The sequence below is a fragment of the Aspergillus caelatus genome (genome assembly GCF_009193585.1).
Source record: "Aspergillus caelatus strain CBS 763.97 unplaced genomic scaffold BDV27scaffold_4, whole genome shotgun sequence".
Lineage (NCBI taxonomy): Eukaryota > Fungi > Ascomycota > Eurotiomycetes > Eurotiales > Aspergillaceae > Aspergillus > Aspergillus caelatus.
The window spans coordinates 216,856-241,726 of NW_022475267.1; the positions used below are offsets into that span (position 1 = coordinate 216,856).

The 24,871-nt window shown below is 48.3% G+C and overlaps 10 protein-coding genes across 10 annotated transcripts; 5 read left to right on the plus strand and 5 right to left on the minus strand.

Moving 5' to 3' along the window:
* The first annotated feature begins 137 nt into the window (after positions 1-137).
* Positions 138-2,346, plus strand: BDV27DRAFT_79170 (uncharacterized protein). Its single transcript, XM_032077608.1, has 4 exons — positions 138-363; positions 415-1,058; positions 1,108-1,403; positions 1,478-2,346. Exons 2-4 carry the CDS (start codon positions 439-441, stop codon positions 2,209-2,211), a joined length of 1,650 nt encoding a protein of 549 aa, XP_031933436.1. The 5' UTR covers positions 138-363; positions 415-438; the 3' UTR covers positions 2,212-2,346.
* On the plus strand, positions 1,990-4,087 carry BDV27DRAFT_79167 (Zn(II)2Cys6 transcription factor domain-containing protein). Its single transcript, XM_032077607.1, has 2 exons — positions 1,990-2,570; positions 2,631-4,087. Exons 1-2 carry the CDS (start codon positions 2,481-2,483, stop codon positions 3,897-3,899), a joined length of 1,359 nt encoding a protein of 452 aa, XP_031933437.1. The 5' UTR covers positions 1,990-2,480; the 3' UTR covers positions 3,900-4,087.
* A 1,434-nt stretch (positions 4,088-5,521) lies between these two features.
* Positions 5,522-6,124, plus strand: BDV27DRAFT_152239 (PLAC8 family protein; the record flags this gene model as incomplete). Its single annotated transcript, XM_032071523.1, has 3 exons — positions 5,522-5,669; positions 5,743-5,840; positions 5,897-6,124. The coding sequence occupies 3 exons, from the start codon at positions 5,522-5,524 to the stop codon at positions 6,122-6,124; spliced, it is 474 nt and encodes a 157-aa protein (XP_031933438.1).
* Positions 6,125-6,275: 151 nt separating this feature from the next.
* BDV27DRAFT_152240 (uncharacterized protein) lies at positions 6,276-6,730 on the minus strand (the record flags this gene model as incomplete). Its single annotated transcript, XM_032071524.1, has 2 exons — positions 6,276-6,662; positions 6,707-6,730. The coding sequence occupies 2 exons, from the start codon at positions 6,728-6,730 to the stop codon at positions 6,276-6,278; spliced, it is 411 nt and encodes a 136-aa protein (XP_031933439.1).
* A 1,326-nt stretch (positions 6,731-8,056) lies between these two features.
* BDV27DRAFT_152241 (uncharacterized protein) lies at positions 8,057-8,593 on the minus strand (the record flags this gene model as incomplete). Its single annotated transcript, XM_032071525.1, has 1 exon — positions 8,057-8,593. One exon carries the CDS (start codon positions 8,591-8,593, stop codon positions 8,057-8,059), a length of 537 nt encoding a protein of 178 aa, XP_031933440.1.
* Positions 8,594-9,465: 872 nt separating this feature from the next.
* On the minus strand, positions 9,466-11,010 carry BDV27DRAFT_140539 (major facilitator superfamily domain-containing protein; the record flags this gene model as incomplete). Its single annotated transcript, XM_032069676.1, has 2 exons — positions 9,466-10,067; positions 10,134-11,010. The coding sequence occupies 2 exons, from the start codon at positions 11,008-11,010 to the stop codon at positions 9,466-9,468; spliced, it is 1,479 nt and encodes a 492-aa protein (XP_031933441.1).
* A 224-nt stretch (positions 11,011-11,234) lies between these two features.
* On the plus strand, positions 11,235-12,593 carry BDV27DRAFT_140540 (alpha/beta fold hydrolase; the record flags this gene model as incomplete). Its single annotated transcript, XM_032069677.1, has 5 exons — positions 11,235-11,255; positions 11,542-11,635; positions 11,713-11,997; positions 12,073-12,288; positions 12,337-12,593. 5 exons carry the CDS (start codon positions 11,235-11,237, stop codon positions 12,591-12,593), a joined length of 873 nt encoding a protein of 290 aa, XP_031933442.1.
* Positions 12,594-12,681: 88 nt separating this feature from the next.
* BDV27DRAFT_140541 (fungal specific transcription factor domain-containing protein) lies at positions 12,682-14,736 on the minus strand (the record flags this gene model as incomplete). The annotated part of the gene is made up of 3 exons (XM_032069678.1): positions 12,682-14,010; positions 14,092-14,572; positions 14,645-14,736. 3 exons carry the CDS (start codon positions 14,734-14,736, stop codon positions 12,682-12,684), a joined length of 1,902 nt encoding a protein of 633 aa, XP_031933443.1.
* Positions 14,737-15,225: 489 nt separating this feature from the next.
* Positions 15,226-19,107, plus strand: BDV27DRAFT_170061 (Hydantoinase B/oxoprolinase-domain-containing protein; the record flags this gene model as incomplete). Its single annotated transcript, XM_032075199.1, has 2 exons — positions 15,226-15,259; positions 15,315-19,107. The coding sequence occupies 2 exons, from the start codon at positions 15,226-15,228 to the stop codon at positions 19,097-19,099; spliced, it is 3,819 nt and encodes a 1,272-aa protein (XP_031933444.1). The 3' UTR covers positions 19,100-19,107.
* Positions 19,108-19,127: 20 nt separating this feature from the next.
* Positions 19,128-22,619, minus strand: BDV27DRAFT_119668 (LEA domain protein). Its single transcript, XM_032064918.1, has 2 exons — positions 19,838-22,619; positions 19,128-19,785 (listed from the first exon to the last, which is right to left on the minus strand). The coding sequence occupies exons 1-2, from the start codon at positions 22,409-22,411 to the stop codon at positions 19,258-19,260; spliced, it is 3,102 nt and encodes a 1,033-aa protein (XP_031933445.1). The 5' UTR covers positions 22,412-22,619; the 3' UTR covers positions 19,128-19,257.
* Positions 22,620-24,871: the final 2,252 nt, after the last annotated feature.

Sequence of the window (24,871 nt, forward strand, 5' to 3'; positions counted from 1 at the left end):
GGCAAATGTTGATATACAACTGATCTGGCACGTGTTCAACCCCTACTCCGGTTCCGATTCCGATTCCGACTCTCCGACCTTCAACGACTTCTGCGGTCGCTCTTCTCCTTTCACGAGAATTTATATCATCGTTTAATATGAATCGACGACAATCGTCAAGACGTCATGCATGCTTCCGATGTATTGAATTGAAAGTCAAATGTTCTATACAAGGCAATGACAAAGAGTGTCAACGTTGCTCTCGATTGGGCCGTCCTTGTGATTTCCCGAGCACTCCGCCGAATAATCCAGGTAGAAAAAGCCGGATTGACGAGCTTCAAGACCAGATCAATGAGCTTCGCAATCAGCTAACACAAAGGGGAAGTTGACTTTTATTATGTGTGGACATGCAGTGTTGTCTGACTGAAGCCACAGGACGGGGGAGTGTGCGGACACGGCATGTCCGGAGATGAGGTAGCGCCAGATACTCTACATGAATATAATGCGTCAATTAAATACACAAAGTCCATCTCTCCGTACCCTCGCTTGGGCGAGCGTGGCGACTTGTTGACTCACGGTGTCCTCACCTTAGCTCAGTGTAACCGACTCCTGGACAAGTTTCGCACGGTCAAAATGCCGCAGTTTCCGTTTGTCATAATTACCGACTCAATGAATGCAATCAGTCTTCGCCAGGAATATCCTTTCTTATTGGTGGCTATCATGACTGTCAGTTCGGAAGACAGACCGGCCTTACAAAAGGATCTGGACCATGAAGTCAAGCGAACCGTCAGTACACGTATCATTATGAACAACGAACGGAACATAGATCTACTCTTGGGTCTTCTTGTCTACACAGCATGGTACCATTATCATTGGGAGTCGATGCTGCCACACATGTACATGTTCCTTCAAATAACTGTCACAATGGTTGCTGATCTTGGGCTCGATCGGCAGCCCAACTTCACTATGCGGAACATTGCAGCCAGCTTAGGAAGGCCCAACAGTGCACATCAGCGACTAGCGAGTGATTCAGCCACCGGAAAGAGGGCTCTCCTGGGGACATTTTATTTGTGCTCTGTGTAAGGAATCTACTTATTGCTTACTTCAACCCGCTGACATTGCAATAAGGTCGTCGCTTTTCCGACAGCAGTTGTTCATGAAACACACCGATTGGATTAATCAATGCTGTGATAGTTTGATGAAGAGTCCTGAATTCCCATCAGATACACTTCTGAAAACCTATATAGACGTGAGGGTGCTAGCTCAAAAGAGTGCAGAGGTATTCAACGGCAATGTGCACAGGCATAGAGATTCACCCTTACATGGAGAACGGATATTAGAGGCGGGCATCCAGAGGCTCGATCACAAATTTTGTTTATTTCAAGAGATCGAATACGAAGCTCGACAACACGGAAGTGGCACGTGTGAGTTACCTCTGCATAATCCATTCGTCCCTGAGACATCTTGTTGCCAGTTACCAATTCTAGGTCATCAAAAGACGCATATATATTTGAAGTGAAAATCAAACCCGTTCTTGTTCTTGGACAAATAGTCTACCACAGGAATGACAGGTTCCTCCTCGACGAAATGAACCAGCTTGGTAATCTTATTTCATCAGCAGAGAGCGTCATTACGTCCTTCCTTAAGTCCTTACCAGAAATCGTGGTCCACCTCCCTCTACCATTTTATACATATCTCTGGTATGCACTGTTAGTCCTTTCGAAGGTCCTTTTGTTGTCCGACCTTGAGTGGGAAAAAACAACTGGGTTTGGACGGAGAATCCATGGAATCGGGCGAGCGGCAATCGAAAAGCATGGGGAAGTCTCACGTGGTAATGATGTTTGGGCAAATAGCAAGAGGGTCATAGGCAGTATGATATCCTGGCTGGAGAAGCATCAAGACTTACCAGGGCCGAAACAGAGGCTGCGAAACCATCCGAGCTTGATGATGCAGCACTCTACAGTTGTTAACGAGATTACCCACTGCCCTTCGGCTTCTGCGGACTCAGATTCAAACGAATCAGGAAGGCACTTCCCCTTCCCTACAAATCAGCCTGACCCAGGCCAAGTGGCGACCGAGTTCAGATTTGGTCAAATTGCTTTAGAGGGTATGGGCGACGGGGTGGATGACTGTTGGGATGCAATACTATGGCAGCAAATGCTAGAAGGACCAGTGTTCCCAGGGTTGCCTTCTTCCCTACACATGTCTAGCTCGGAGTGCTTCTATAATTAGCAGTTTCAATTCCGCAGACAGAGGACATGTAAAAAGCTATCTATCTTCTCCCTCCTTTCACGGTTCCGTGGTTGTCGTAATGGTTGTGGATGGAGCTTGAGCCAGCCAAGACCAATCACGGAGAGGGAAAATGCTGACTGAGCCCCTGAATGAAGCGACAAAAGTTTCTCCGAAGTATTGGCGACGATTCTCAGGCACGACTGCTATTCTCACTTCCAACCCTATCTCGCGATGAACGTTCCTCTATTTAAAGAGAAGCCACCTATAATATGACCCTCTACGGCATGGCCAATGGCTCTCGTAAATCACATCGGAAATCACGTCTTGGATGTGGCAACTGTAAACGTCGCAGGATCAAAGTAGGTGCACTCCGTGATTATTCTCGATTATAGTACCCGTCGATTGACAACTGTACTCAGTGCGATGAGGTTCGGCCATCCTGCGGTGGTTGTCTGCGTCACTCAGTGGAGTGTGATTATCAGCTCGAGGAATCGAGTACCAATCTACCAACACCAGCAGAGAACGCGAACGCGCAGCCACCGGCGACGGCGCCCAGGAAGGTGCCAAGCAAGCGCCATCAAACATTTATTTCATCATATCAATCCAACTTCAAGCCACCAAAGCGTGCACATAGAACTCGCAAGTCTCTATCAATACAGCTACTGCAATGCTCCTCATCTGACCGAATTCTTCCGACGTTGGCATGTCGACCATTTGAGTTTACTATAATCGATATGGAGCTGTTCCATAACTTCTTAAATCCAACAGACTCTGGCGGTTCCGAATGTCAGAGTGCAGCGAGAGTGCAGCTATCTCAACTTTCTCGTCTTGGTTTCACTTTTCCGTACGTCCTGCGCCTCCTGCTTGCTTGTTCGGGCTTTCAGTTGGCACGGCGTCCAGAAATCGTTCAGCTTCAACAGTCTGCCATCCAAGGGAAGGACTACCATGTGGTAGCTGAACGGCACTATAACCTTGCCATCCGAGAAGTGGCAGCTGCAGTGCCACGGCTAAATAAAGAAAACTGCCATGCAGTTTACACCGCCGCTGTGTACATCTTCATCTGCTCATTCGCCATAGGGCCGCGGGCAGGTGAGTATATGGCTTTCAGTGATGATGGCCAAGGGGGTTTTCTATCCTTATTCATGGGTGTCCGGACAGTACTGGAAATAAGCAGCAAGTTGTTTTCACCAGATATAGTTTTAAGAGGTGATGAGGGGGAATCGGGTTCCGAGTCAGAACCGGACGCAGAGTCAACAGGTACCGCCAGAAGTTCAACTATCACTTGTGAATATGGCTACTGGATGGGTCAGCTGCGACATCTTATAGATTCCGAACTCGGCGGAAACGATACGCTTTCTTCTGTTTATAATATGGTGTTCGAACGACTTTGCCAGTGTTACGATGTTATCTATAGCCCGTCTTCGCCTATAACGACTGCGCTTTTATGGCCATGCATCTTCGGCTGGCTCTACAGACTGCCAGACGTTTTCATGGTTGGACTTAGGCAGCGACACCAGCCGGCATTAGTGCTATTTTCCTATTTCGTCCTCTTGTTGGATGAGCTTACCGGGAATTGGTTCCTTCAAGATTGGCCTAAACACATTCTCATTGGGATTTATCGTAACCTCGACGTCTATCACCAACACTACGTCCAGTGGCCCATGCAGTGCGTCACCGGCAAAGCCTAGAACGCAGCTTGGCTCTGTGAAAAGATTGTGTCTGTCAAATATATGCTAGCCACAACACTCTCCGTATATGGAATATGCCCTTTTGAGATTACTCGCAATGTGTCCTGTCCAGGTATTACGTCCGGGTCATGGCCATGGCCACAGGCACAGGATTGCCTATCGCTCAATACCAATTGTGGAAAGCATCCACCTTTACAAGGACCATCTTCCACAGAATGCGAGAGATATCCTGGGTGCATATACCACCAATTAACGAGTCATTGTACTGATGCACCAATGCCACCCTGGTCCTTCCTCGACAGTGAGACTCGGCCCCTCCTGACCCAGTGACCTGCAGACGTCACACCTTCCTAATCGGGCACCTGGCCATTCCTCATGTTTTTAGGGAACAACGCCTATGACAATAGAGACCCGGATGGTGCAGCGGTCAAGACTGAGGCCTTGGCATGGCCACGCCAGCATGGCTACTGCAACACAGCGGTCTCCGTTCGAACCCGCCCCTCGACGTCCTTTTCCAGCGGCCGGGGATAAGGCGTCGCGGGTTTGATCGTAGTAATAAAATCCCTGGGCCCGGGGATTTTCCCTAGACTCTGCTAATGATCCCACGGTATCGGCTGGGGATCATCAGCAAGGCTGGCTAGGTTTTTTGATCTTTTTTCTTCCTTATGTGATGATTCTTTTCATTTTCAGTCTTCTTTGGTGTTTTTGGATCTTCGGGCTGGAAAGAGGAAGGCACGCCCCTTGCGAGCGTTGGACGTTATTTGTCGTCATAGTATTCGTGATTAAGCGCTGCCTCAAGTGTCATATATACGTGTAAACAGGCACCGATAAATCTTTGAAAAGTAGATATTTCCGGTGTAATATTTATATACGGATATCGCGACAGTCCTCGTTTGTTCCATGTTTAGTCTCTAAACGCCATGCTTCATAAATTCTACCAATACGAGCGGAGAACTTCCTATTCTAGCTTAAACTCTGCAGCAAATTGTTATTGGGTGCTAGAGAAGGAAGAAATCCGTCGAATCCCGGAAAATTCACATCGTCCAAGGTAAGACAAGACCAATGGAAGTACACACAAAAGTAATTTAACCTCGCCACAATTCACCTTAATCGTACCCACGCAGAATCCTTTTCGAGTATCCTACTGCAGATCCTTATGGCGCGCCACGCTTTCCTATATATAATATGCTACGTACTATAAAAATTAGGGTTCCCTGGAAGGGATCCACATGAGGGTCAACGTTGTTCACTTGCTGCCCTGCTATTGGCCCAAGACCCACATTTCTGGAATACGAACGCGGACTTCCCTTTTGGGTATGTGGGTAGCATAGCCCTATGGACTTTCCATGAGGTAAAATGAAAGCTTAGAATCTGAAAAAGGAGGGACGTGGATTAATAGAGATTTCAAGGTTTCTGGAAATATTTAACCTCCGTGGTACCTGGCCCGAAACGGGTCTCTCCAGAGTTCTCTTTCTATTTTCCTGACCTGCTACACTCCTTCCTGCCTTCGTGAAGAACATCACCTTCGACTACCGCACTCCCTGCCAACAAAGCATAAACATTTTATCGAACTTATTACACTCGCTCATATCTGCCACCTAATCCATCTACGCGATTTCACAATGTCCCAAGCAACAGACAAAATCTACCGTCCCTGGCCTCATGGACCCCCGACATACTCGCAAGCCAACCCAGGTCAATCGCGAGACATCACCCAGAACCAGGATTGGAACTATTCTCTCTTCGACTGTTGTGACCCCGGCTCACTATGTAAGGCAGACACCACCAACCCTCTCCCAAAACACGGCATCGCACAACTAACACATGGATTCTTTAAATATAGGCCTGATGAGCTGGTGCCTCCCATGTCTGACATTCGGCAAAACCCAAGCTAGGAACCACGATGCCACCCTTACCAGCTTTAGCTACTGCAACGCAGACGTAAGTCAGCCCTATACTTTGACCAGAGAACAAACACCTGCTGACAAACGGCAAAGTGCACGATTTTCACTGGTCTCGCCTTCATTTACTCCCATTGGATCATCCAAACCATCAGACGTGGTGAGATGCGTGAACGCTTCGGTATTAAGGGTAGCTGTTGTGGAGATTGCTGTGTCACGTTCTGCTGTTCTTGTTGCGCTCTGGTCCAGGAGGAGAAGGAGGCTGAGCTGCGGACGAGAGCTGAGTTGGGGTATCAGATGACGCCGGGTATGGAGTATAAATAGGGTGTAATGATGTGGAAGACGGTATAAGACTTTGGGTGGATTCTTTTCGGTTGTTATTGGACCTTCCTTTTATATGACATTTCCTTTGTTTTCTCTTTTCCTTCACACCTTCGTTGTTTTAATCTTAATTTTCTTTTGATACAAAACTTCATCATAGTTCCCACTGGTCAAGCCATGTCTGCACTGAACTAGAATCAATGGGACCAAGCGATCTAAATGTGGGACTCACTTCACCGGCCTTGTCCGTTTCAAACCGTGGAACGATATCATGACCATCTCTACGGGCTAGTCGCTCATAGAAGCTGAGAAGCTTGTAGGCTGGCCTGTTCTCAACATTGACAGCATCCGTTTCACAAAGTGACTCAACCCACCTCCGCAGACTTACGGGATTCGCTCCGGTGCGCCTCCGAATTGTTGGTGAAAATTTAGCCCAAATTGTTCTTCTCGGATTGACTACATTCATAACGTTTGCAGGAATACCGTGCTTACACTTGTTACCACATTGGATGATCTCCAGAACTATCTGAGCGAGCGAGTTCTGCAGCAATTAGCAAATGGAGTTCCAAGATATGGGTGACTTACCACAGGTATCCATTCCACCGGCATGGTCAGAGACTCAGGGACAATACCCATTGACTTTGAAGTAAAGACTAGAGATGGAAACCACTCATCCGGATTCCAGCATCTCCCAGACTTTGTCGTAGGTCCCGCGACCTGCCCGATTCACAAGATAGTTACCGGGACATCTGAACGATAGGATGCAGATAAACAGATATTTTCAGCGACATACTTCGATTGACCATACCCTTGCGTTGGAGGCTCGACTTTATTCGGTAGAATATCCTCAGGGATGTTTCCCTTCGATGCATCCCACCCGGATGTGGTGGCTATTGAGGACACAAAGTACATATGCGCTCTTTTTCGGCTGGACATGCTTAGGTCTAGTAGGGTCTGTGTGCCACGAATGTGATCCTTCTCAAAAGAGTAAACGGATAAGTTGAAGTCCACCTTCCAGGCATTGTGCACGATGGCGTCCGTTGTATTTAGCATTTCGTTGTTTTTGTTTTGGGATAAACCTAGACTTTTATCCCCGAGGTCTGCCGTCAGAAATTCTGCTTTGGGAGATAATAAAGCTTTCCCGTTAAGTTTGTCTGTCGTGGAATGAAGACCTCTGTCTCTCGAAGGCATTGAAAGATCTGTTCAGGCAGTATACCTTCTTGATCGAAGGTTCTGACAACAGTACGTCCAGAAGGTAACTCCCAAGCGAGCCTGTAGATCCTGTGAGTATGATATTGGACCGTGGGGTCACGTGTATGTTTTATGCTCCACCGTTGGAAGTGAAGTAGTGTATTTGTTTATGAGATGGTTCAACGCCGGTTGAACGTCGTCAACTTTGTCCTCGGACTCACTGCCATTCCCTTCCATTACATCTGAGATATATGAGCTCAGGCTTTTGATAGTGCAATATCCGTAAATTATCTGAAGACCAATATGTATCCCCTGACTCTTTTTCGAACCAACACTGATACCCCGGGCTATGCCCCGAGCCATTTGAATAACCTGGAGAGAGTCCAATCCCGCAGCGAAGAATTCTATGTCTCCCTTAAGCTCGAGGTGCGACGAAACAGAACACACCACATGTCGTATAAAGGTCTCCATATCATCTCCCTGAAGGACATCGCTTGAAGAGTCCCCCGGCCCCACATTGTCATCACTCCCCAACGCCGATATCTCAGCTACATAGTCCTTGCAGACTAATGCACGTCTCAGTATCCCTTTATCATTCAGCAGGAACGGTCTCACCCGGCTGCCGATCCCAATTCTATCCCTCTGAATATAACCATAACTCGGTTCCAGCTTGTTCGCGGACTCGACATTATCCCAGATCATGTCAACGAAATTACCATCCTCTTCCAGGCCATCCACTCTATCTCAGTCCGGTTCCACAAAAAGCACACATTCAGTCATTTCCTGATCAGCAATCATAGCCTTATGCACGAGATCATGACATTCGATTACCCCCTCCATTTCAAGAGGATTGACCTTTTCTCCATTCGAAAGGACAATAATATCATCTGTCCGGCTTTCAAACCCCCACAGCCCATCCTTCGTAGCATGTTTCGAAAACAGGTCCCTCGTTCTCCATTTCTGCAGTTCAGGAAGAACATGAAACACCCCATGAAGCAGACGACTATTTGCTGAACGGTAAACGGCCATCTCAAATAATCCCTCGTCATGTGCCTCCAAATGGATATCGGGGTAGTAGGGCCATTGATAATATTTCCAATTCTGGGGTGATGTCTTCGATATGGTAGGTGGTACATGTTCTAACTCCGTCGATCCGATGTTTGGGATAAGCTGGCAATATTTACTAATAATATCACCAGCCTCCGTGGACAATGGCCCGCCAGCAAATAAGATATATTCAGTCTTCTCGAGTGTCTTAAGTGCATGTGCACTGGTGCTCATATCTTGGAGGAGAGACGGAGGGATAAGAGCTGCTCATAGACATAGTGTTGATAGTGCATCCAGTACGGAATCAACGTCCGGTTTAGAGGAGTAATGGATTATCTGATGGCCGTGGAAGATTGCATCCGGTTGGTTAGTATTAACTAGGATAGCCTGTAGAGAAGTCTGTATATGCCCACCAGTTGTTCTGGAGGAATGTAAAATTACGAAGGTTTCGTCTTCAGCTTCTCGGTATGTCTTGTGGTATGGGTAACGAGAAACGGTGCTATTCAAGAGCTCATCAAGGGACGGAAATTGCCAAACTCGTAGGTCCGGTATGAGGGCTGGCTGAGATTGATCACCCCACGGAACACAGTTACACCCAACCGCACGGAAGAGATGTACATTCAGTCCGAAAACTTGATTCTTGGTGCCTGTTTAGGGGTTAGAAAGTGTACCTGTCCAAGTCGGGTAGAGACAAAAGTGGTTATGCTTCAAAAGAGCCAATAATGTGGCTTGAAGCATTGGATAATGATGTATAAGTGGGTATGAGTCTAGAACTGGCACTCAATACCACCTTCCCAGGTAGTTGTGCGCCCAGTGATCCGCCATAGTGTTATTATTTGGTGCAGATACGTCACGGCTAAGGTTCCTGACCCTGTAATACCTAGTGCACGAGATGTATAGTCAGATCTCTAAATTCTACTGCCTCGCCGGGTCCCACACCTTGTATGTTTAGCGCATGTTAACACGAGGTGCAGATATGGTAGTAAATCTTACATGAATGGAATGAAGCATAGCATCAACCTTTCCAAGCTGTAAACTACCATAAGTGTAATAAATTAAGAGACACGAATACATGTCATACATCATAATTCCAAGTCAGGTGTATATTAGAAATCAACATCGGGCTCGTCCGCAATAACCCTTTTCCCCTTTCCCTTCCGGCCAACCAGCCATTCTACAAATTCAATACCAAACCCAGTCCAGAGCGTTAATATAATAACAAAGCAAAGCCCACTCACCCAACCATGTGTCCTTGTAAATGACGGCGCCTCTCCACTAGGGAACTGTAATTGTTGAAACGGAATAACTACCGCCTGACCCAAACTAACCATGAAAGCCAAGGTAAAAGCCCGAAGTTGCTGATCACCACCGCATGAGCTATTAACCCATCCCGCCAGTAGAGGCGTATAGCATCCATAGCAACCAGAAAGTATAAAGGCAGCCATCTTGAGATGGCGAGATGCTGGCCATGCCGTGAAAACAGCAAAGCAGAAAGTTAACAGGCACCCTACGGCGAAGCAGACTGGACCACGGCGGCCGATGTTGTCTGCGACGAAGCCCGATGTCAACATGAAGAAGAAATTGACGGCGCCTAGTGCGGTGGGGATGTTGTTGATTTGTGGTACTGAGTAAATGTTGAGTGACTTCAACCAGATGCTGAAGTATTGCATGACATATGACCCGCAGGTGAGGGTCCAGAAGGCGTATCCTAGGGAGAAGGTGTATAGTTACCAAGAGGTCAGAATTCGCTTGAATACTGTGCCGTCCATTTTACCGACGGGAGTACGCCCTTCTTCTTGGATTCTTGCACGTGCCCGTTCTCTCTCACTTTCGGAGAGGTAGAATGCGGTTGTGTTCTCGGGTGTGTCTGGGTAGAAAATGATACCGTAAATGGCTACGGGCACGGCGAGGAGGAAATCGAAAATGAAGAGCCATCGCCACGATGACATGCCTCCCTTGCCCTCCATTCCGCTGAACAGGGCCGCCTGTAGATAGCCCGAAAACATCTGGCCAAGAACGCCAGACATGACGAAAAGGCTGCTACGGCGTGCCATTTCTGATTTGCGATACCAGCAGCCCAAGACATACTGTACGCCAGGCCATGCGGCTGATTCGAAGAATCCAATGCAGAATCTCAGCCCGTAGAACTCGGAGGCAGTATTACATTTGAAAAGAAAAAGCACGAAAAGAGACCACGCCACCAAACAACCAGGAAGCCAGAACCGGGGCCGAATAACCGTTAATGCAAGATTCGACAAAGGGCCGCCGACAATCTGGCCGATGTTAAAGTAAGTATTCATCCAGCTGAGCTCGTTTCCCGGACCAAAGCCTAGCTCTTCCTTCATGTCGGAGACGTAGGCGTTAGAGATATTGTTGCCATCTAGCTGCTTAATAAAGAAGTAAAGGCAGCTGAAGCTTAATAGGAACCAATCCAGCTTGAAGATGAGCTTTTTGTCCGCCCTTGAGGTGCCTGGCTCGTGCCAGTGAAACCAACGGGGTTTGTTTGAAGACGATATTGACTTGTCACTAGTAGTTGGAGGTTTGTCTTGAGTTCGCGAGATAGTAGTTAGGGGTTCCTTGTGGTCAACGAAGCCAGTACCCAAGATGGTGGGATTATCATTTCCTGGCCGTGCCGCGTTTGGCTGTCTCATTGTGGACTGTAAACAGGGGATAATCTATGGCGTTAAGGGAGAGGAAGAATAGAACAGCCGCGGCCCAGTGACGAAGCACGGCGACATTAATATCCATTTTAGCTACGCAGTGAGTCTCAAGTACTTGGACAGACTTTAGTAGGGAAGCTATAAACGCCCACACTAAAATACTGTGTATGCGACCGTCACTATCCAGGTTAGTCACGAATGGTCTGGTCTCCCATATGGAGCAAGCGGCCACTAAGGTACAGATAATCCTTACAACATTCGACGGAGAGATCACGCAAGATTCGCCCACTGACAATCGAATCGGTTACGTGCTTGATCCGAATAGGAAATTACCGGCGTGGGGCCGATGGTGAATGAAGCGCAGAGAAACTAGGCTCTAGTGCTAGCCCTTCTTAGTGGAACCTTAGCTATCGCTATCCTTAGGACACGGCTATTTATCAGACCAGGTGATGGAGGGATTCGCAAGCAAGACTCTGCCATTCGCTCCTAGTATAACTTCCGCTTTGCCTCATAATAGTTGAGTCCGTCACCATCAACGGTGCACAACTAGCCTACAGGTTGGTCGGGCCTGCCAATGCGCCCTTAATAGTGACACTTCATGGCGGTCGGGGCTTTGGTAGGCTACTGTCACCATCTCTAGATTTGTGATTATAGTGCTAATGTGACCTTGCTATCTACTTTTTGGTTGAGCAGGCGATCACAAGTCGGACTTTCAAGCATTCTTGCCACTATCTTCAGACTATCGACTACTATCATTCGATTTGCGCGGCCATGGGAGGAGCTCTCGGACTGAGCCTTACAGCTTCCGTCAATTAGTAGAGGACATCGAAGGGTTGCGACGGTACTTCGTTGGTGGCGAGAAGCCTTGCATCATATGTGGGGGAAGCTTTGGAGGATTTTTTGCACAACAATACGCCATTACTTATCCTTCGCATGTTTCACACCTCATACTGCGAGGCACAGCGCCATCGCATCATCGTAAGTGATATTCAACTGGAGAGGACCATGGTTGTACTACCTCAGTGAGCTGGAGCATTAATTGAATACTCTTAGACGAAGCAGAAGCGATTCAAGTATTGGAAGCTCGCATTCATCGCGCACCTGGTCTCTCCACGGGGATGTTGCGAGACAAGATCTTTGGCCAGTTCGACAGTGATCTTGAGTTTCAACTCATCATGTATGCAGCGGCTCCACTTTATAGCGAGTCTTTCGATGCGGATATTGCCTTGCGTCGCAATATAGACACTGTGTTCTACGCCAAGTCACATAGTACGTAGAACATCCTATTTGTCGAGCTTTATGCTGACTCAGAAACAGATGACCTATACGCAGAGCCGGAGAAGCTTTTTGACTATAGAGATAGCCTCTCAACTGTGACGGCGAAAACTCTCATCATTGTCGGCGAGCGGGATTGGATCTGCCCACCTGCACAGTCGCGGGTGATTGCGTCCCTCATACCAGATTCTCGCTTGGAGATTATTCAGAATGCAAATCATTCAGTTCATATTGAGAAAAATGCCGAGGTCATTGGGCACATTAGAAAGCATTTGATACAGCCAGCAGAGCTTTCGTGACATAGCCACACTTTCTGAGCCCTTGAGCCTGCAGAAGCCCAGTGCGAACAAGCCCGCCGCATTTTAGAAGAGAATGTCAATAGTTGAGTTATAGGAAGTCCCATCCAATTTCCCCAACGAAAGGTGAGGACAAAGCTGCAATGTCCCTCGTCACGGCAGCATCTGTTGAAGACGAAGTATCCGCTGGAGAGCTCGAGCTGATTGCCTCCGCATCCCAGCCTTCTATGTATTGATAGCAGTTTGCCTTCCCCATGATGCGTCCACCAACTTGAATTAACTCAGCTCTAAGCGAGACCACTCGTGGGTAAAATGATGGCTGTGCGGCATGTCGCAAAACGGGTGTTGTTGGTAATGTCACAAGAGAGCTGGCAGATTGGCTTTCGTACATAGAGACCACAGAAGAAAAGTCTGTCATAATTTGTGCCAAGAATAAGGCATGTTCCCAGCCGCTGGAGAAGCTATGAAGGATTGCTATACAGCTTTGTATCTCTTGCTTGGCTGGAAACACCATGGCAGTCGTATGACCAAAACAGTAAAGAAGGACGAGACATGCCGGGACGAATCGGGTCAACGTTATGTAGTTAAGCGGTAGTTGCCCTAATTCCAACAACACGTGGCTATAATGAATATATTTCTGGACAACGTTGAGGAGGTGCTCATGAGAGCCTGGACGTGGTGGTTGATTGAATGGTGTCGGATAATATATCAACATCAGTAGTTGATAATAACGTGCGTTAAGCCAGGCCATGGTGTCATGGATCCTCACATTACTTGCCTCTGGGCGGGAAATTAGACAGCCGTCACTGTACCAGTTATCCACAGCATAATGAAGCTCAGTGATGATAGCGGCGCGATCGGACGGAGTCAAGGAACGGACATCTGCTCGAGGACGTAGAAAGATCGCGTCCGTGATTTTGCTCTCTAGGCGACGCAGCTGGATTACATGCCGTGTTACCAGCAACATACTGGAAACCTCTGCTCTTTGTGCTGAAGCAAATTCAGTCACTGTCACAGCGGGCAATGGGATGTGAACGTCCGGCACAAACAGCCCCGGAGGCTGTCCGACAGAGGACGCGACCATGCGATCCAGTACGTAAATACTCCAAAATAACCGATTCGATGGCTCGTCTGATGGCGACGCTTGATCTACGTTTGACGTGCGCTGTAGAGTCAGACCCTGTGCCATGGCTTGCCGGGTCAGGATTCCAACAGTTGTCCATGGAGACGTAGCGTGAGGATCAAACAGGGAATACAACGCCAGTAATAGAAGAATTTGAACTGAATCCATGCTTTCATTCTCCATGCAATATTGAAGAATAATTGTATATGGTAGTTTAAGCTCTTTCCCAGTGAGCGGACTAATTTTTCCTGATCGCTCCAGAGTCGTCCGCCCAATGGCGTGGATAAGGTAGAGTATCTGGACAGTCGCATTAGTTAAGCCCTGCCACTTACTTGCTGCATGCTCTGGGCGATGGCAATTCTATAGAACTGAACTCACCATTGAGTCGGCATCATTCTCTATCAGCACGACGTTCACATTCGCACTCTGCACTTGCATAATCCGCGCTTTATCGACGAACGGGTATGCCCGATGAACGTGGTGAAAGTAGGCATTAAGGCATGCCAGCGATCGTGGTCTTTCGCTGTCTGACTCCTTCCAAAGCATCACAGAAGTCCCCTTCTTCGGTTCTGCATTGTTGTGCTCATTGTCGAGAGACGAGCTTGTACGCTGAGCTTGACCATTAGGTTGGGCCTGTACTGGGTTTACTGGGGAGCCAATTTTCCCTGCACGCTCGTCGACAGCTTGTGACGCATCCTTCTCTTTCAGTGGCATATTCTGGCCCACGTTTGCTCCAGGTATGTTGTCTTCAATGTACTGCGTGAGCCATTGTATCCGCGCGTGAAGAACCTCTGGTGACGAGGCAGCCATCCTATCAGACGTGAAATACGAGCATTTCCGTCCTGCGTCCACACAAGTCCTGCAGGAAGGTAGAGTTTTGCTACATTTCTTCTTGTACTGGCGGCAGCGGTTGCAGGCTGGAGGAGGATACGCATATGGCCACCGCTGCTCGGCCTGCCTCTCAAACCCATCGCGTTCGGGACTGGACTGGCTTAGTCGATAACGTTGGGTATGGTATTTCATGCTGGTGGATAATCTGCACCTCTCGGTAATTAACCACTGGGGATAGCGAATGTAGTCGTTGGGATCGGCTCCATATCCGCCATTCTCCTGAGTAGCTCAGTTCAACTCGATTATTCAACGACCTGCGGGGTTTGTGATTGCAACATTTGCTAGGGGAACCGCGTCAATCCGGGCTAAAAGTGTGTGCTCGGACACTCCACAGCCTAAGTGGAGTCTTCTGGGCCAGTAAGATAACTAACTTGCATGTCAATCATCCCGCTATCGCTGTTTTACCGGCGCATCTCCGATGAGAATATCCTATTCAGGTAAAACACCCCCGACTTCACGCTCGTTGCGTATCAAGAAATGCGGATTGTAGCCGGTGTTCTAGTTTTGTTTGTGAGGAGTTTCTAAGCGAGCATTATTATATACAGATTGTGATCATGAGAAGCCTCATCTGTGAGAAATATATATTCACTGGGTGCTTGGCTTTTAGAAATCACAGCGAATATGCAACCACCACCTGACATTAACGTCTCAATTGGTAGGTATTTCGATATATATCGTCCTCATCTTTTCAACTACTAATTACAGCCCAGACCGTGGAGGGACATTCTGCGATGTCCTAGTTCAAGTTCCAGGAAGGGAAGAACTTGTGTTCAAATTACTCTCCGAGGACCCGCAGAACTACCGAGATGCGCCGACAGAGGCCATCCGCAGAGCCTTGGAAGTTATTGAGGGTAAAGAGATCCCTGTGGGAGAGAAGCTAGATGGTTCAAGAATTGTATCCTGTCGCGTTGGTACGACAATCGCCACGAACGCTCTGTTGGAAGGAAAGGGCAGGAAATTCGCTTTCATCACCACCAAGGGATTCGGCGATATTTGCGTGATAGGTGATCAGTCACGCCCAAACCTGTTTGCTCTCAAGGTGCGGAAGGCCGAAGCATTGCACTCTAAGGTTGTTGAGATCGATGAGCGAGTCACCGTTGAGGACTATGACCTTAACCCCTTCCCGCTGGACAAGTCGAGGGAGATCACAGACTCTAACCTTGTTCGTACGGCAAGCGGCGAGATTGTACGTATTTTGAAACCAATAGACCTTCAAGAGGTTCAGCAAGCCCTCGAAAGGCTTAAAGCTGAAGGGTATACATCTGTGGCTGTCGCTTTTATGCATTCTTACATCTATCCAAATCACGAAGACCAGGTAGCTGCACTGGCCAGAGAAATGGGCTTTAACTATGTCACCACATCGCATGAGACAAGTCCCGTCATCAAATTTGAGCAACGCAGTAGCTCGGTATGCTCCGAAGCCTACCTGTTTCCAATCGTCAAAGACTACGTCGCCGCATTTGAATCAGGGTTCAGCACACTGCCTAAAAAGGTTGAGTTCATGAGCTCTGACGGCGGCTTGCGACAAGCAGTGAAGTTTCGAGGCAATGAGGCGCTGTTAAGTGGACCTGCAGGAGGAGTGGTTGGTATTGCCCGAACGTGCTTCGACTATGACGAACAGACTCCTGTGCTTGGATTCGACATGGGCGGAACGAGTACTGATGTTTGTCGCTACGACGGCAAATTTGACTACCTTACCGAGACAGTGGTGGCAGGGAGAAATATCATTAACCCTATGCTCAATATAGCCACAGTGGCCGCGGGTGGTGGTTCAATGCTCTTTGCTCGTCATGGTCTCTTTGTAGTAGGCCCTGAAAGTGCAGGAGCACACCCAGGGCCAGCTTGTTATCGCAAAGGCGGCCCATTGACTGTGACTGATGCCAATCTATTCCTGGGACGATTGGTCCCGTCTTCGTTTCCAGCGATATTTGGCCCTGAAGCAAACATGCCATTGGACTATGATATCACCAGGAAGAAATTCGAAGTAATTACCCGTGAAGTTAATGAGCAGACTTCACAGAATCTCACTCCAGAAGAAGTCGCTCTGGGATTTCTTGATGTGGCGAACGAGACCATGAGCCGGCCTATGCGCAATGCCACTGAAGTTCGAGGATTTGCTCCAAGCGCTCATGCTCTTGCTAGCTTTGGCGGTGCCGGCGGACAACACGCGTGTGCAATTGCGGACAAGCTGGGGATCGAGAGGATAATAATCCATAAACACTCTTCTATCCTATCAGCAGTAGGCATCTCACAAGCCGAGCTACAGTTTGAAACATCAGCGCCATTCACGGGTACTTTCTCGCTCGAAATCCTTTCCCGTCTTGAATCCCAGATCCAGATCCTGAAGGTTAAGGTACAAAAGGAGCTAATAGTTCAGGGTGCTGAGGCAGGCAGTATTGAATATGAAGAGTCCCTAAGCATGAGATACATCGGCACAGATACAAATATGACAATACTGAAGCCAGACGATAGTGACTACGGAAAGAGCTTTGTGCAGACACATCTACGTGAATTCGCTTTCGTCTTGAGTCGCGATATAGCAGTGGACTCCATCAAGGTACGGGGAGTCGGCCGCAATCACACCTCGGACATGACAATCTCGCCTTATATACAGCTGCAGCAACTCAAGGAGAGTGATCAATACATACGCTCATCTATTATACAGCGCGTCTACATCGATGACAGATGGCAAAATGTCCCAATATACCACCTCAATACTCTTTCACGTCCCAGAAAAATGCACGGCCCTGCGCTTATCATCGATGCCACGCAGACTATATTTGTAGCACCACTCTTTGATGCTCACATCCTGGACACCCATGTGATCCTAGAAAGGTCGAGAAACCACATAGCTGATGTATCTTTGGGAGGGGATGAAAATATCAATCCGATCCAGCTTTCTATTTTCTCCCACCGTTTCATGTCTATCGCGGAGCAAATGGGCAACACTCTACAACGAACCTCCATTTCAACCAGTATCAAGGAGCGGCTCGACTTCTCCTGTGCCATCTTTTCTCGAGAAGGAAGGCTAGTTGCTAACGCCCCACATATCCCAATTCACCTAGGAAGCATGCAGTACGCCATACAATACCAGCACCGCCTTTGGGATGGGAAGTTGAAGCCCGGGGATGTACTTTTGAGTAATCATCCTGAAGCGGGAGGAACGCATCTCCCGGACCTTACTGTGATTACTCCTGTTTTCATAGGGGACGGTGACAGTCAAGCCCTAGCCTTCTACGTTGCGGCTCGCGGACATCATACTGATATCGGAGGCCGCGGGATCACCTCAATGATGCCTGAGTCGAAGGAGCTATGGGAAGAAGGCATCAACGTCCGATCCATGAAGATCGTCGACAGTGGAACCTTCTTAGAGGACGACGTGCGGCAAGCATTCATGGACGCAGGCAATTTCCCCGGTTGCAGTCCAACGCGTCGTTTGCAAGACAACATCTCTGACATAAAAGCACAAATCTCTTCTAACCAGCGGGGAATAATTCTGTTGCAGAAGCTTTGTCGGGAGTTCACGTTGCCCATTGTCCACAGATACATGCACGCGATTCAGGCCAATGCAGAGGTGGCCGTGAGGGAGTATTTGAAAGGGATTGCACGAACACGAGAAATGCCATTGACGGCGACAGATTATTTCGACGACGGAACAATGCTCAAAGTCTCGATCACGATCGACGACACCGGGGGCGCCACATTCGATTGGGAGGGAACTGGACCGCAGATGTGGGGAAATTACAACTGCCCTATTTCCATCACGCATTCTGCAATCATCTACACGATTCGGTGTTTGATTGACGAAGACATTCCTCTGAATGACGGCTGTCTTGCCCCCATCACCATCAAAATCCCAAAGGGCTCCATCCTGCGGCCGAATGCCAACGTGGCCATCTGCGGTAGCACACTCGCCAGTCAAAGAGTGATAGATACAATCTTGCGCGCATTCAACTGTGTCGCAGCATTCTCTGGCTGTGCTAACAGCTTTGGCTGGGGTATGGGTGGGAAGAACCCCCATACTGGTAGTATCGAACCAGGGTGGAACTACGGCGAAACCGTTGGAGGTGGATGTGGCGCCGGCCCCAGTTGGGATGGCGAGCATGCCATTCAAGCACATTCTACAAACACCAAGATTACAGACCCGGAGGTCGTGGAGAGGAGGACGCCTGTTATTATTCGGAAACATGCTATTCGATATGAATCCGGTGGCTCAGGAAAGTATCGTGGTGGTAATGGAGCAGTCCGCGAAATTGAAGCTCGGGTACCCTTGAAATTCAGCATTTTAAGTGATCGCCGAGTCTATCATCCCTACGGTATGAACGGAGGACAACCCGGCGATGTAGGCAGAAACTACGTGTTCAAATGGAACGAAGACAAGACCATCCTCGAAAAGCTCTCCATAGGTGGCAAAGCTGCTCTGGCCTTGGATGCTGGGGAAATTATGCAAATAAATAGTCCAGGGGGTGGAGGTTGGGGAAGAATAAATTCATGATTGCCAATAGCTGGGGCTGGATATTGGATGAGTGATGCTCAACTGGGATTCATTAGGCTATTCATTCTGTCGATTATTGAAATGATATACACATTAGAATATCGCCACAAACAAACAAACGCAATATAGTTTACAACTTTGCAACCTTGACAAAAACCCTATTTCTTCTTGCCAGTTATTCCAAGAGCGTCAGTGATAGAGCTTAAGCCCAGACTATCAAGCAGCTTGTCAAGACCCAAGCCACCGAGCAAGCGATGCACGAGAGGCCCCAGACCGAGACCTTCAAGTAGACGACCAACAAGTCCAAGCACGCCAGTCAGAAGGAGACCTACGGCGGCAATGATCTGGAACAAAGGCTCGCTGAGAAGGGCCCAGAGGGGGTTGAGCTGTCTCTTCGCATGAGGCATGTCGGCGATCTTCTTCTTACCGTTCTCGATGCAACTCACAACGGTATCTGTCATTTCCTTGATTTGATCAGCGAGAGCATACTCCTCGGGAGACGCTTCGTGTGAAGCAGCGCGAGCCTTCGCTGTAGCTGCAATGCGACCATCTGGATCAAGAGCTCGGATGGCGCCGTTGCATTCTTGGAGGATTCCGCCTCCCTCTTCAAGAAGTGGTTTGACATCCTTTACCAGTCTTTCCTCGTCCAATTCTTCTTTCGGGGTACGCTCGGCCCTCTCAATGTGCTAGTGCATGTGTTAGTGTCTTATCCAACACCTGAATCATTATTGAACATACCTCTGTAATCATCTTGCAGATCGGTCGAACACGATCCAAGGTTTGTCCGATGATAGCGCTCATTTTCTTGGCTAGCTGTTTATCTTCTTCAGCCTTCTTCTGCTCCTCAAGCTCTTCTGGCGAGGGGCCTGGCTCCTCCTCGACGACCTCTTCCTCTTCCTCCGGCAAATTCTCGATCAGAGTACACTCGCCGAGCTTGTTACCATCGTTGTCAACGACGAAGCCATTATCATCGATCTCTTTGCCAACGAGAGTAGCCAAGTTGCCAGAGGTCAGCTTTCCGATGAGGTTACCGTCGACATCACGAACTTCACCCTCGCGAGTAACCTTGCGGCCCGACATAGGGTTGACACTTCGTTGCTTCTCCTCCGGCTCCCAGCGCTCTGCTCGGCCGATGGTATTTCCATTCTTATCCAAGATATCCCCATCTTCATCGACCTTGCGCCCCTGTAGACGCTTGGCGTCACCTTCAATGACACGGCCAATAATCTTGCCACCAGAAGTGACTACGCCGTCCTTCCCAACTTCCGCGTCGTCAAAGCCGAAGAAGGGGCCCTCGGGCTTCTCTTGCTCTGCGCCAGGCACACGATCGGCTTTACCAATGACCTTACCATCGTCACCCCAGATCTGGCCTTTGCCGTCAACCTTCCGTCCAGCAAGTCGCTTGTCACCCGAGGTGATTCGGCCAAAGACGTTTCCTTGTGCATCCACGACATTGCCGGCCTTATTGACGGTTTTACCTTCTAGGATTGACAAGTCTTCTTCAATAACTTCCTCTTTTGGGGGCTCATATGGTTCGGCATGTCCCTTCACATTTCCAAACTTGTCGATAATGTCTCCATCCTCGTCCACAGTGCGCCCGCGCAAGTTCTTCAGTTCACCTTCAGTCACCTTGCCGACAATGTTACCATCCGTGTCCTGGACGAACCCTTCCTTGTTCACAACTAGGTTCTCCAGGCCAGCGAACGGGCCTTCGGGCTTCTTCTCGCGCTCGTTCTCAGGGATGAGCTCAACGCGTCCAATGGGTTTGCGACCGTCCCAGATCTGGCCATCATCAATTTCTTTACCGGCCAGTTCCTTGGGGTTTCCTTCAACGACGCGTGCAATTGGGACTCCGTTAGGTCCCATGACATATCCCAGTTTGTTGCAGGTCAATCCGTCCAGTTTCGATAGGTCAACCTCCTCAGGCTCCTCTGGCTCCGGCTCATCCGGCTGTTCGTAGTATTCGGCCTTTGCGATGACATTTCCATGTTGGTCAGTGACCTCTCCATCCTCATCAACAGGGCGACCAAGGACCTTCTTAGGTTCACCCTCGACGATCCTGCCCACACGCTTGCCCTTGTTGTCCTCGACCCATCCGTCTTCGACCACATGGAGGCCATCTAAGCCGGCAAAGGGAGGTTCCTCACTGTATTCCTGCTGAGGAAGTGTCTGAGCCCGGCCAATCACATTCCCGCGATTGTCCCAGAACTGACCCTGGTCGTCAAGCGTAGCTCCGAGACGAGTGAGCTTCTTCGGATCACCCTCAACCAACTCACCGATTGGCTTTCCAGTTGATGGGTTGATGATCTTGCCGAGCTTGTTGCATTTTAAGCCTTCAAGCGTAGACAGGGGAGGCAGCTGTTCTTCGGCGTCTTCAACCTTCTCTTCGGCGTCGGCCTTCTCTTCAGCCGTATCTTCGATATCCTTCGTGTCGGACACAGCCTTGTCCTCCTCTCCTGTTGTTTCCTGGCTGACACTCTTTCCACTCTTAGTGCCTTGGGAATCCGACTTCTGGGATCCGGTAGCACTGCCAACAGCGCTCGCGGCCTTGGACACAGGCTCAACACGACCGACAAGGTCGCCTTCATCGTCACGGATCTCCCCTTTCTCGTTAGGCGCATAACCAACAAGATCCTGAGCATCCCCTTCCACAACCTTCCCAATCGTCTCTCCAGCCTCATCCTTGATGAAACCCGCCTCAGACACCGGAATACCATTCAACTCAGCAAGACCACCAACAGCCTTCTTCGCCTGGTCCGTATTCTCCTGAATTGCCTCCGGAAGAGCCTCAACACGGCCAATCAAATCACCATCATCGTCGAGAATCTCCCCATTATCCCCAACAGCATACCCAACAAGATCCTGAGGCTCGCCCTCCACAATCCGACCAACAGGGTTCCCATCATCACCCAACACCTGACCCCACTCACTAATCTCCAGCCCCTTCAAGAGAGACAAATCAACCCCCGTCATATTGGTCACAGTTTGCTGACCCCTCTTCGTCAACGCCCCAGCAGTATCCTTCAGTCCACCAGCCAGTCCACCCAGTCCACCGGCTGACCCGGACGCTTGTGACTGTGTCTCGTCAGGCGCATCACGCTGCTCGCTCTGACCTGTCTTCCGTGGTTTCGGGGACGGAGTAGCCGGTTCTTCGGGGACGTCTTCTTCGATCGGCTTGCGGCTTCGGACCTGGAGTTTCTGAGGTGTTCGCTTCGAGGGGCTTTGCTCGGGGATATGTTCAGCAGGAGAGTCGGATGCGGTTCTCAGCTTTCGGGGAGTACCAGTGGTTCTCTGGACTGTGGGAGAGGACATGTTTGATTCTGGGGTAGGCCTAGTAGGGTATAATGACGGTCGTAGACTGAAGGGAGTTCTTAGCGGAGAGAAGGGCGATGTGAGTTGCTGTCCTATTTTGGGAAGTGCAATGGGATAATTAAATTAGTAGATGTAGTATTTTGTATGTCGTATAGTAATTCGTTAAAGCTCGTGAATTTGTCTCGAATGTGATAATCATACATATATGAATAAATGGCGGATACTACAACCCAGATACTGAACGCTTCTGCTGTTAAATACCTTCATCGTCGAGAACAAAACCTCCGAATACAAGATATCATAGATCCACATACGTCATGTTCCACCGGTATTAGAGATCCATGTACGTCATGTTTATTGAGCTTATGGCTCTGCGGTACTGGAGGGTCGGTGTGCTGGGAAATTTCCTTGATATAAGGTTTTGTTTGTATTATCAATGATTAAGGTACTACGGTTAATCACTAGGTATGGAGAGGATATGTATACACACGTCTTAATTGTATTTCTAAAAAGGTTGTATTACATGTTACTAGACTTGAATAGTTGTATATACAGTCTACTCAAGATTATATCACGAATTGTAGGGGAAAAGGGAGGGAAAGAAAAGCAAAAGAGCTCGCTAGCGTTGTATAGTAACTCCGTAGCCCTACTAAACTGTGATTCTTTTGTGGCCTGAACCTTGCCACAACTTACGTCAGTCAGTGTGGTGGAGAAAAATGAAAGAGATCAAAATAAGAAGGCCAAAAGAATAACCTTGAAAGTCTTAGGCCATCCTAAAGTATACTAGATTAGTTCCGATATGACTCCATATCGACTATCTAGACCCACAGCACTATACCATAGTATCTTCACAGTAACTCAGATAGTAATTCACATAATAGTTCAACGGCACCCATTCTCAACCAAATCCCGGAAATAAAATATCTATGTAGAGAGTTACTGTGTAGTATAGCAGAACCAGTACCTCTCGAACCAGTCAAACCCTACCCATGGTTCTAGACCACCACACGGGATTGAAACCCACCTCACGTCATCAGAATCAATACTGTGTACTGTGTACGTCCATCCGATCATGCAACGACTACGCGATCGGCCAATCCACATCTTTCGGGAGAGTTGAATAGTAGCGATCGACATGATTTCAACGGCTCGGCAGAAAGTGTGGGCTTCCAAATTCTCCGATTGGAGGCGTGCAGGGGTGGGTATGATCTCATCTGGCGCTTGGAGGGCCAAGACTAAGAGACGGTACTCTGCAATGCCGGGCATCACTGGTCTTTTGCCAGTGGCAGATGGGGTTTTCCTTTCTATTTTGTGGAGATTCTTGGGATGTACGTACTGTGTACCGTGTAGAATACATAGTAAACTACGTAGCTTACGTATCCAGACCATTAGCTAGGGCTATTTTATGATGCGGTACAACATGCAAATCTATATTCAATATTCAGATACCCCCGCGGATTGACGCAATAATGACACTTAGCAGGTCTTTCTTTTTAGAATTTAATTAATATCTGACAGCCAACATATAGTGGGTCCGGCTCCGGATCCTATCATTCGAGACGCGCGGAACTCAATCTCTTGTCAACTGCCCCGATGACGATTGTCCGTCTGTGGAAATACTACACAGTATGCATTTCACGTAAGAACTTCTAATCTTAAGGTTGCGGGTGAGCCCCGCCGGGGGCTTCTTTTCTTCTTTTCCTTTTTTTTGCGACCGTTTTGACCGACCGATCGGTCGGTCTATATCACCCAAGTATCTGTATCTCTGATCAATTAGTTACTATCGGATGCTCGTTATGGTCATGGCCAGGCAGCGCTTCGGTTGATTTACTAGACACACTCTCTACTCTCCTTTTTTTAATCATCCATATATCCACTAGAATACCCGTCCTCTATAATGGTTCTATAGACAGTCATCCCGTATCCAAGCTCAAGTAGACATAACCAATACCGACTTACTCTCCTTACTCTCCAATCCACAAATCCAGAACTCCCCTAAAGGACAGAACATCACAGTCAACAGAGTAAGCATATTGCATCGCGTCAAACCCATCACAGAGATATATTTCTCGGAGAAAAAAATGTATACGTACAAGGTGTATCCTGTTTTGTTACAATTCTTGTTTTTCACCTCGTATTACTAACTTAACTGACGTAATTTGTGACCTGTGGCGAGTTCATATACTTTTTTTATATTAATGGAGATATTAAGTAGTTAGTGGAGCTATCATTAGGTAACTTGGTGGGTGGGATGGGTTGCATAATAGTATTGCATAGTTAGTCATCTGGACTTATGTGCATTATTGTTGGTTTTTGGTTTTGGTGGGAGGTTGGGTATGGATTAAATTTATAGTTATGACTCTTTTACTTGGGCTCGCAAATTTATGGATTAAAACAAACATTTTTTAAGATGCCAGCATTAACTAGATTGAGTCTCAGTGCAAATTGAGAGCAGAATTA

Excerpts from the sequence above, each read along its gene's own strand:
- BDV27DRAFT_119668 (XM_032064918.1), bottom strand. The coding sequence starts at position 22,411 with ATGTCCTCTCCCACAGTCCAGAGAACCACTGGTACTCCCCGAAAGCTG. Across the intron at positions 19,786-19,837 it reads TCTGCAAGATGATTACAGAG|CACATTGAGAGGGCCGAGCG; the intron begins GTATGTTCAATA and ends CACATGCACTAG.
- BDV27DRAFT_79170 (XM_032077608.1), top strand. The coding sequence starts at position 439 with ATGTCCGGAGATGAGGTAGCGCCAGATACTCTACATGAATATAATGCG. Across the intron at positions 1,059-1,107 it reads ACATTTTATTTGTGCTCTGT|GTCGTCGCTTTTCCGACAGC; the intron begins GTAAGGAATCTA and ends CATTGCAATAAG. Across the intron at positions 1,404-1,477 it reads ACAACACGGAAGTGGCACGT|ACGCATATATATTTGAAGTG; the intron begins GTGAGTTACCTC and ends GGTCATCAAAAG.
- BDV27DRAFT_79167 (XM_032077607.1), top strand. The coding sequence starts at position 2,481 with ATGACCCTCTACGGCATGGCCAATGGCTCTCGTAAATCACATCGGAAA. Across the intron at positions 2,571-2,630 it reads GTAAACGTCGCAGGATCAAA|TGCGATGAGGTTCGGCCATC; the intron begins GTAGGTGCACTC and ends AACTGTACTCAG.